General features: G+C 43.7%; 1 protein-coding gene across 1 annotated transcript in view; it reads left to right on the top strand.

Moving 5' to 3' along the window:
* Positions 1 to 11,107, top strand: part of syn2b (synapsin IIb) — a 54,974-nt gene that overhangs the window by 18,917 nt on the left and 24,950 nt on the right. The window contains exons 2-3 of the mRNA XM_060069784.1: positions 9,202 to 9,259; positions 10,300 to 10,391. Of these exons, the coding sequence (XP_059925767.1) occupies positions 9,202 to 9,259; positions 10,300 to 10,391 (150 nt within the window). The remainder of the gene's footprint in view (positions 1 to 9,201; positions 9,260 to 10,299; positions 10,392 to 11,107) is intronic.

Genomic DNA, 11,107 nt, shown 5'->3' with positions numbered 1-11,107 from the left:
GGTCTTTATGATTTAAATTTTCTTGATCTTTGTGTAGTCAAAACTATTGTTTATCACAAAGATCTACAGGTCCAGGAGGATCGGCCTATCGCCACAGTGGCTCTGATTGGCTCTCAATACCGAGCCAAGGGAGGGTGTCTGTCTGGTAGCGGTGCATACGTAAACTGACATTCAGCTGCAGCCAGCGTGTTTCCTTTGCTATTAGCAATTTATTTGGGGAGTTCTCTTTTTGATTGTAATACATTGTGGCTTGGTTAGGTTCTTTAAATTGATTGGTTAGTTGCTGTTTGGACATTAAATGTCAATATGCATTCCCCACATTACTACAGACTTTGATATAGATCCGAAAAGGTATGCTGCACCTCGCCTCATGGTAAAGCAACAATAACCAATCACTGACCAAGCCATTTGAGCTCTGCTGCACAATGAATTGCATTGAGTAGTACAAAAGTCCAGTGAATGAAGTGAGGAATACAGTAAACATTTGCGTGTCCTTTTCCAATTGAATTAGATTAAACTGGCCCACAACTCTTTGGTCAAATAGTGTTGAAACACCCTAAGGTGTGTTCTGGGAGAGCTATATAACTGGGTCTAACGGCTGGTTCTCGTGTTCTCACTAGAGGATGTGAGTCCAGCTTTATGTTTTCATAAGGCGCCCGCTGGATCAAAGGCATTTCTGAAGAAGTGCAGACATGGAGTCAACTTAGTTTCACTGGAATTCATCCTATTCCACCGCCCTCTCAATTGGATGATTGAAAGAAAAGGATAGGAGAGAGAGAGAGAGAGAGAGAGAGAGAGAGAGAGAGAGAGAGAGAGAGAGAGAGAGAGAGAGAGAGAGAGAGAGAGAGAGGGGTGAAGGGAAGGCAAAGGAGAGAGGACGATGCAAGAGAGAATGTGTAATAGTTGTACACTTGAAGATATGGAAAGGGTGGACAGGAGAAAAAGATTTATCCAACTCTGCGATTTCGGTTTTCCCCTCAAAAGCATATTACACGATTGCACGTAATTTTTGCAACTCAGACCCCGATGAATGGCATGGGTGCTCTGGAAATACACAGCCGCAATAAAAGACCACAATGCACCCGGAGGCTGACCAGGAGATTGGTGTGCTTGTGTTTGTCATTGCAGTACGTCTACAAAGCGGTGTTTTCCTTAGTGTTTGTGCTGCTGGGGGTTTTAAACTTAGTGCTGGTGGAGTGTATGAATATGTGATGACCTTTGTTGACATTTAAATTGCAACAGTGGTCTCCAAGCGCAGCATATCAATGGCATACTTTACCTGGACGATCTGAAGGGGCTTTTTGTGCATGATTCCTTCATTCTAGGACAACATGACAAGGTGAGACTCAGACATGGCCTATTGTCAGGCAGGGGTTTTGTCCACGTACAGTAAGGCTTACATTGTATAGGGTTAATGGCAAAATCTCTGTGAAAATGCAGCCTCTGTCAACCTCCTTTAGTGCAAAGTTGGGTCTCTAATGTGGTCCTGGTCTGTCTAATTTGCAGTGCATCTGTTTCCTATTTCTATATCGCCCTCTGTCTCTCCCTCCCTGTCTCTTTGTCCCTCTATTTCTCTTTCACTCTCCTTTAAAAATAGGAACAGCCATACACATCATTAGCGGTTTATGTCAAAAGAGGCACACACAGACACAAACACATGCACAAAGACACACACAGACACAGACACACACACACACACACACACACACACACACACACACACACACACACACACACACACACACACACACACACACACAGACACACACACACACACACACACACACACACACACACACACACACACACACACACACACACACACACAAAGCCGCGCAGAACATCCCAATGCTGCTTGCTTACCAAATACAGAAACAATATGTGATGTGATGATGGTTCGACTACGGCTGGCTGTGGGATGGATGAGATGAGTGAGTGAATTCATGGGGAGCGAGCGCGTGTTTGTTTTCGCTGTGTTGATGAAGAAGTGAATATGATGGATTGGACTTGAAGCTGACTATAAGTGGTTACACAAACATGTAGGTGGTGTTCATCTGGAAGCCCGTTCAAACAGCATTATGCATGCACTTTGTGTCTGTGTTTGTGTGTATGCGTGTGCATGTATTATTGGCTTTCCAGCTCAAGTAGGTTTCCTGCAATAGAAGTGGCCATCTCTCTCTCTCTCTCTTTGGTACCCTGTCTAAACCTACCATTAAGAACATCACTCTTCTCCTCCTCCTCTTCCTCCTCTTCCTCCTCTTCCGCCTCCTCCTCTTCCTCCTCCTCCTCCGCTTGCTCCCCAGGAGGTGGTAATGTAGTGGGAGGCAGGACATTTTCATTGTGATAACTTGTGACATTGTCAGAAGTGAGAATCTGCTGAGCTGTGTGTGCTCTATAACTTCTAGATGTGTTTTAAAATCAATGGTGAAATAAAGCAGAAAGCTATGCTGCTTTCTAGACCAGAGACAAGGCTTATTGGAGTTCACTGATATTGATGAAATCAAGAAATAAACAAATAACTGGGGATTTTGGAATGTGTTTTGCCTGAGTTAGATAAATATTGTTGATGTGTGCTCAGAGTGAGTATGCGTTTCAGAGCAGGTTATTGCACTGCTGCTTTGTTCTACCCCACAGAAGAGGTTCAATTCAAGTTTCTTTCAATGGGGAATTCTGTCTGAGACAAACGGTGCACAGTTTGAAAGCTGCAAAATGAGAAGCCAAGCCCAAATGTCTAAGCTTACTTTTAAACAAACGCGTTAACACAGCGAGACAAAATTGAACAGCACAACCTTTAACCGGGACATATGTTCCTTCTGGAAAAGCAAAAGTAATTTAGTTAGTAAGTCAATTGACAATCTGCTATGATGAGGCTGTTGTTGCTGACTGGATTGCCTCATTGTCAACCATGGGGCATGGTTGTTATGAATAATTGCTTGTGCACTGTCCTTCTCTGCCCTTTAACCATGTAGCCTTGTGGATGTAGGAGTGAGAGGCCTGTATCAGGTCTGAGCACACGGTCTGAACTCATACTGATTCAGGGTCCAGTGAACCTGTGGTTGAGAAAAGATTGTGGATAGATTGAGGATAGTGGAAGAACTGAGGCCACTGAATGTTTGATGTATTGGGAAAATGCCCATTTACCATTCCTTAGTGTTTGCCTCAGTTTCAACTGCCCATTTTCCAGTTTTCAATCGACAGTTTGCAATGGACATGCCATTCATATGCAGCGCTTTTGTCCCCTATGACCACTCGAAACGCTTTGCAGTTATTGTCTCACAATCACCCATCACTGCACACGTTTACACACTAACAGCGCTGTCAACCGTGCAAGGCAACAGCCAGCCGTTGGGGAGCAGTTAGGCGGAGGCGTCTTGGTCAGGGACACCTCGACATTGTGCTTTAAGGAGCAGAGGTTGGGACCACCTGTTCAGCCCCCTGAACCACTGCCAGAATACGCACAGAAGAGCAAAGAGCACAGTTGTGCATGTCAACTAGGACAGTGTGGGTGGAAGGGATGATAAAGAGGCAGAGGAGACTGACACCAGGGAGGGGAACTTATTCCTGCCAAATTATTGTGGAGTGATGATAAGAGGAACAATTACAGTTGGAAACGTCTCCTCTCCGAAGACTACTGACACAATTGCAGGGATTGCTGGTCCACATGCAAACGCCCACATGCACACTCACACACACACGCTCACACGCACGCACACGCACACACGGACGCACACACACACACACACACACACACACACACACACACACACACACAATGCAGGACGAGGAGATAAATGTGGGTAACTTTGGCTATTCAGCCAATATTCACGTCGCTTCTGTCGAATGGTATCTCTCAAAATAAACAAAAACAGGATTAGTATAACATCCCAGTGGAAATCTGGCCTGCTGACAACCAGATGAACAAATCTATCGTTCCATCCCTCATCATTTACAGCCTCTGTAATTTGCATTTTAACTCAACAGTGCTCTTCTTCCGAACTGTAATAAATGAGCCAATTGGACCCAGGAATGCGATGACAGAAATGGATTCTCATGAGAGGTTGCACATCATTGGCCCAGGCAGGAGGAGCGATAACTGCAGAAAAGGGTTGGATGTAACAGCTTCTTGCACCATAGCATAATCGTTTGTATAGTCTGTGATACAGCCCAGAAAGCAAAGCAATGCACACCAAACCAGGGGATGAGTGTGTCTGTGTGTGTGTGTGTGTGTGTGTGTGTGTGTGTGTGTGTGTGTGTGTGTGTGTGTGTGTGTGTGTGTGTGTGTGTGTGTGTGTGTGTGAGGGTGCGCGCCCACATATTTGGCACCCAAAATGAAAAACAATACATAATATTGTTCAGGCTGTGGCAATGGGTCATGAAATTAGTTTTATTGAAAATCCTAACAAAATTGAATAATAAATGTGTGACAGTGAGATTAACAGAGAACTAATATGGTCCAATACATCCTCCAACACTGTGTTAGCAATACTTTGTGTTTCTTTGGTACTAAAACTCCCATCAGGACTGCAGATGTGGGATGTCAAGGGTTCTACCGGTTGTTGGCAATCATTACCTTCAAAGAAAAGCCAGTGGGAGGTTGATGAACACAGAACTGAGAGAGAGAGAGAGAGAGAGGGAGAGAGAGAGAGAGAGAGAGAGAGAGAGAGAGAGAGAGAGAGAGGGAGGAGAGAGAGAGAGAGAGAGAGAGAGAGAGAGAGAGAGAGAGAGAGAGAGAGAGAGAGAGAGAGAGAGAGACTGTGATAACACATCCTTTTGTTTCCAGCCGATGATTCCTTGCAATTGTAGTTTTCTCAACCTTATCTCAGCATTGGAGCATGATATGCCCAGGGCACCTTTTATTTTAAAGGTAAAACCACTTTAGAATTTCATCCGGCACAATGGCCTTTCCTGCTTTCATACCACTCCATGCGGGAGCCATCTTCATCATCTTTTTGATTATATTTATGATGAAGGTATTTCCTTCTAGCAAGACAGATTTATATTTCTTCACAGCAAGGTGCAGTATAATTTAGTAGTGTCATGTACAGTAGTGTACCATTACAATATCAGGGATTATCAGGGATTTGACGTGGGCATTTGCCAACTCTGGGTGGTTGCTCGTTCCACTGCCACGCCAAGAGGGCTAAAGAGCTTCTTGGTGTACTCTGTAAACAATAGAAGAAGATATTGAGCTGGGTGCAACTGAGCTGTGGCTTGGTGCGGCATTCACAAATAGATTTTTCCACTCCGGCCCTTATCTTGTACTCCCTGCTGCAATGATTATCTTGTGAACTAAATCCAACTTAAATTGTTGACTGGTTGGCCTTTTCCTCAACTCCTGTATTCACACACACACACACACACACACACACACACACACACACACACACACACACACACACACACACACACACACACACACACACACACACACACACACACACATCCCTTGAATCACCAAGCATTGATCTCAAGATCTTAATTTGGGCCAAACCCTGTGTGTGTATCTCAGAGACTCAGACTCCACTAATCAATAATGGAATCAGATGAGATCATGTGACCACGCTGTAATGGAGTCAAAGATGCACTGACAAAGACTTACAGACAGACACACAGCAATGCTGAGACCTGATCCTTCCATGTTTTGTGGATTGGCCTGACCATCAATTGATGCTGGTCACTTATGAAAGCAGAAACTATATGAGGTTGCTTTTGCGATACAGTGTAAACAGAGAATGTAATTGCCTGATTTACAACCAAACACATTTCTCTTCAAACACTTTAACATGCGGCATTCACCATCATGCCCATAATTAATATTTTTGGCTTCTAAAGCTGTTTTAAAACTTTTTCCTCGATGAAGGAGGTCTCAGTTACCTAGCTTCTAGATTGGAAACAGTTAGAAAGTTAAAGAAAGAGTTAGTAATGTTATTAATAAGACCTTGCCCTAGTTACAAGCAAAACCCTTTAAAATCTTTCTGGATTTCCCCTCAGCCATTTATAGATGACTAATAACTAAAAGCTTACGTAATCGGTTCCGTAATGTCAGTAAAATATCCATTCAGATGAGCCTTGATAATCAAGTTTGTTCAATGTGATTGAAATAATAATGAATTTAACCAATAGCTTGTCTTACATAATAAAAGTTATTCATCAGAAGATAATAGAGACTAAAAAGATTGCCTATGTTTGGGCTTGCTCCACTGTGGACAACAACCCCATTAGTTGAGCTCAGGCTCAGACCTGATTGGCTAGCATCTGACAGCACCATTTGTTAATTAGATAGAGGTAAAGGCTGCATCAGGGGCTTCGCAGTCGAGTGATATAATTGGCCCATACTGCGGAGGAGCCCCTGCCTGCCAACAGCCAATAAGGCGGCTGAAAAGCATGGTCCATTGTGTGCTAAGTATCTGCTGGAGCCATTTCATCAGGTCCCTCATTCTTTCTTTCGCACTGATTTAGCACAGCTTGTCAACTTGAGCCATTCTGCAGGATATTCACCAGATGAGCAGTGAATACTTGAGGAAAACCAACATCTCTCTTTAGAAGCACAAACTGTCCCTTTGCTATCTTTGATGCAGCTTTTCTACCACTTGTGTGCGTACAACTCTTGTTCGTTTTTTTGGTGACTATCCCTATACTGTCTTCCTCTCTCTCTTCTCTCTCTCTCTCTCTCTCTCTCTCTCTCTCTCTCTCTCTCTCTCTCTCTCTCTCTCTCTCTCTCTCTCTCTCTCTCTCTCTCTCTCTCTCTCTCTCTCACTCTGCACAGAAAAGCAGCACTAGCAGCCGAACAAATTGTACAACTGTAAAAAAAATACACCGAGCTTGCGGATACCAGAGCAAGAAAGAGAAAAAGTGCTTGTCAAGTGATAAATGTGTGCTGCCCTGGCCTGGGGCCAAGGACGGCAGGAGGCTGCTGCTGGTGGCGATCCCAGGCTTGTTGGCCAGAATGTGGGCAGCATGTTGCAGGATAATGTCCTCCCCATTTCACCATGGGCTGTAATGTAAAACGAAATAGGGTGCAATGAGTGTTGTTGTGCAAACGGCCCCAATCCAGCTCATCAGTTAAGTCCACACCTGCAAGCAGGTGATCCTGTTGTCATGGAGGCGTAGATCTCGGCCCGCGTTGCTCTGTCGCGCCGAGTCAAACCGAGTTGAGCCATGCAGGACGGACGGTTTGGTATAATGGGATAAGGCCACAAATACCTCCCTTGCAGATGGTGCGGCGCTTATAGAGCAGGCTGCTGATGTTCTTCTCCAGCGCGTCAGAGACAAGCAGCCACATGCCCCGCACAGCTTGTGAGAATACAACACAATCATAGTAATAATAGCCGTTGTTGTCCTCACCATCATCTTCGATTTCATCACCATCCTTATCACCACGAAGAGAATACAACAAATTCTGTAGGAAATGTGCGGTCCCACTATCGGTCACACAGTCTTCCTATCTGAAGATGTGTCTGTGGACGATGACTGTGGATGGAACACTGTGGTTGTACACACAGGCAATCAGTTCCACAAGAAAAAACAACAACTGGCATCCTTGATTGGATTTACTGGAACTTGTGCTGTGCAACAAATCAGCGATGCGTGGGGTGCAAATGATTGTTGATATGTTTACTACCTTTAGTACAATGTGATGTCATAAACACGACAAGCTTGTATAGAGCAACACTAATCTAGATCTCATCTGTGTGCCAGGCCCCTCCATCTGGTGATGTTTCCACTCCCCATCTACCCACCCCAGTCTTTATGTCTGCATCTATTCTTGTCTCTCAGTATCTTTATCTGTCTGTCAACATGTTTGTCTGTATGTCTCTCTCAATGCCTGGTCTCTATGTCTGTCTCTTGCTATCTCTGGCTGTCTCTATATCTGCCCCTCCGTCCGTCTCTAAGTCTGTTTTAGGTCTGTCTCTATATCCGTCTGTATGTCTGTCTTAACGTCTGTCTTTATGTCCATCTCTTATGTCTGCCACCATATCTGTCTACATGTCTGTCTCTATGTCTGAATTATGTCTGTCTCTTTGTTTGTCTTCATGTCTGTCTCTCAGTCTGTATATATGTCTGTCTGCCACCATATCAGGCCTACATGTCTGTTTCTATGTCTGTATATATGTCTGTCTCTTTGTCTTCATGTCTGTCTCTCAGTCTGTATATATGTCTGTCTGCCACCATATCTGTCTACATGTCTGTTTCTATGTCTGTATATATGTCTGTCTCTTCTTCTGTCTTTATGTCGGTCTCTCAGTCTGTGTATACGTCTGTCTCCATGTCTTTTCTTTATGCCTTCTTTTATTTTATGTCTGTATCTGTCTGTCTTTGTGTTATGTATCACCCTGCCCACAACCATCCTGTGTGCATTGGACTATCTCTGAATTTTAAACAGACGGTAGCTGAAACAAAGAACAAATCACTGACTGGTGGGGTTCATTGTCACAAGAATGGTTCTGTGTGTGTGTGTGTGGGGGGGGGGGAGTTGTTAGAAGAGTATCATGAAAATGTATTAGGAACTGCTAAAAAAAAGCAGTTAGAATATCATCATCTTAAAATAGAAAATATGTTAATGTCGTTGTCTTAGGAGCTTGTCGATAAAGATCTATGTGGTATTGCGCTAATGGTTGGGCGGGTTAGTCTACCACATCACCCCTCCCTCCAGTAGAGGGATACGTATACTAGGAGCAGATAATACATTTAGTGTTTTTCTAAACTAATTGATGTCAGTAAAGAAGAACATATCCAGTCGCAGGTGTGTGTGTGTGTGTGTGTGTGTGTGTGTGTGTGTGTGTGTGTGTGTGTGTGTGTGTGTGTGTGTGTGTGTGTGTGTGTGTGTGTGTGTTTCTGTGTCTGTGTGTGCATGCAATGAGACCAAGTTGCCTGCATCTTCACTAGCGTAATAATATATTGCATAAGTTGATGAATGTTTTTTTATAATAAAAGCTAACAACTCTTTTCGTCTCTTCTTCTTCTCCTCTACTCTATCCTCCCCTTCTCCTCTCTCCTGTCCTCCCTCCACCTTGTCTCGTGTCCTCCCTCCTTGTCTCGTCTCCTCTCTCTTCTCTTCTCCTCCTCTCCTCCTTTTCCCCTCTCTGCTATCTCTCCTCCTCCTTGTCTACTCTCCTCTCTCCTCCTCCCCTCTCCTCCTCCCCTCTCCTCCTCCCCTCCTCTCCTCTCTCCTCTCTTCTCTCTTCCTCTCTGCTCTTAAAGGGCCAAAGTGTTCCGGGGGAAGAAGATTCTTGGAGATTACGACATCAAAGTAGAGCAGGTACAGATGGCTGCGGGGCATCATAAAAAATATATATATATATAAATAAACAATTATTGTTGAGGGGAAAGAGGCTATCACTCACTACATACTTAATGAAGGAAATACTCAATGTAGTCGTCAAAGTAGTGTTGATTAATAATTCATAAATATAAAACACAGACTTAAGACTGATGCAAGCGTCATCAGTCCTCGTTTGTCTTTGTGAAGCGGCTGAATCATACTGAGAGTCATGTGGAGGAGAGCCTTTGTCATGCTGAATCACTCGGTTAAGTGACTTGTGCTTATACTCTGGAAACCAGACGTGGTTGTATTTTATCGAGATTTACCTCTGGCAATAAAGGGTCAATCTTAAAGTAAATCAATGAAGTATATGGCCTCATGACATTAAATTCCCCAATCTGGTTCTATAGCATTTCAGCAAGATGTCTCATTCTAAAAGTAAAAGGACCACAAAGCCACAATGACACAATTGAAGGAGCTATTTTGTGTTTCAGTTTTTTTGTCTTGTCCCAGAATGTTGAAGTCAGCCGCTTCACAGTTAATACATGTTGACTGCCAGGTGTCTCCTCCAGTCTGTCAACAGAGTTCACACCAAAGGCAACGGTCAGGAGAGAAACACTGAATGTAAAATGTGTCTCTTTGTGTTTCACTTGGGGACAAACAAGCAAAAACAACAAAAGGGGTTTGCTGTGGCAAACTAGGCCGTTTGCCTTTCAATTTTTAACTCCATCGCCATCTTCAATATTTCTGTTTATGTCACAAATGTACGGAATGATGATGAGTAAGAATGAATGAATGAATGAATAAGAAAATCAGTCCTTTCTCGAGATTGCCCGTCACCTTGATGAGACATTCTGATCAACTTAAAAGATTGTAAGAAAATGTTGATTATAACAACAATTGCATTGTAAACAGGGACACACCATTCAAAACAAAAAACGCCAAGAATTGAAAGATAACCAGAGCTCTTCAACAGATCGCTGGAGTGCTCGGTTCCTAAAGCAAAGCGACATCTCTTTCTCCTCCTCTTCCAACAGGCCGAGTTCTCTGAGATCAACCTTGTGTCCAACTCAAACGGAACCTGCAGCGTGGACCTTCAGGTCATGAGGAACGCCACTAAAGTCATGAGGTCAGTTCAGCGTGCACCCATTGGGTTCATAACGCCAAAGAGGTGTCATCATAGCCAAAACACATGTGTTGCTCATAAGCTTATTTTGGGTCTGCTTAGATGCACCAGGGCACGGGCTGTAGACTAAACAAGCGGAGATAACACAGGTGGACCGTGGACCCTTTCTGCGACCTGTTATATCAGGACAAACAGAGGTGTGGACACCAAAGTTTCTCTGAAGTTGTGGTTGCAATCACACGTCCACTCAAAACAATGCTGAACAGCTAAATTTAACCACTAACCACTCCCAAAACAATGCTAGATTTAACCACTAACCACTCCCAAAACAATGCTAGATTTAACCACTAACCACTCCCAAAACAATGCTAGATTTAACCACTCACCACTTCCCAAAACATTGCCCGCTATGCTGTCCAAAATGTATTTTAAACCATGGATTTAGTTCAGGGAATGCTTCATAATGTAGTATTTCAGTAAGTAATGATGATGATTGATCCGAAATGAACTACGTTTGAGGTTTCTGGTAATTATACTGGACTGCAAAACAACCAATAACCACACACTTACTCACATCAACACAGCAAACAGCGGAGGTCAGAGGTCAGAGGTCAGACCAAGCGATCCAGAGCACTCTATAAACTCTATGATGAGACGATGCCGTACCCAGTGGTCCCCTGCCATCAAAACTGCCAGGAAATGAAGCACATTAGTCTGAT

Source organism: Gadus macrocephalus, chromosome 13 (genome assembly GCF_031168955.1).
Source record: "Gadus macrocephalus chromosome 13, ASM3116895v1".
Taxonomy (NCBI): Eukaryota; Metazoa; Chordata; class Actinopteri; order Gadiformes; family Gadidae; genus Gadus; species Gadus macrocephalus.
This window is presented reverse-complemented; position numbering and strand designations above follow the sequence as displayed.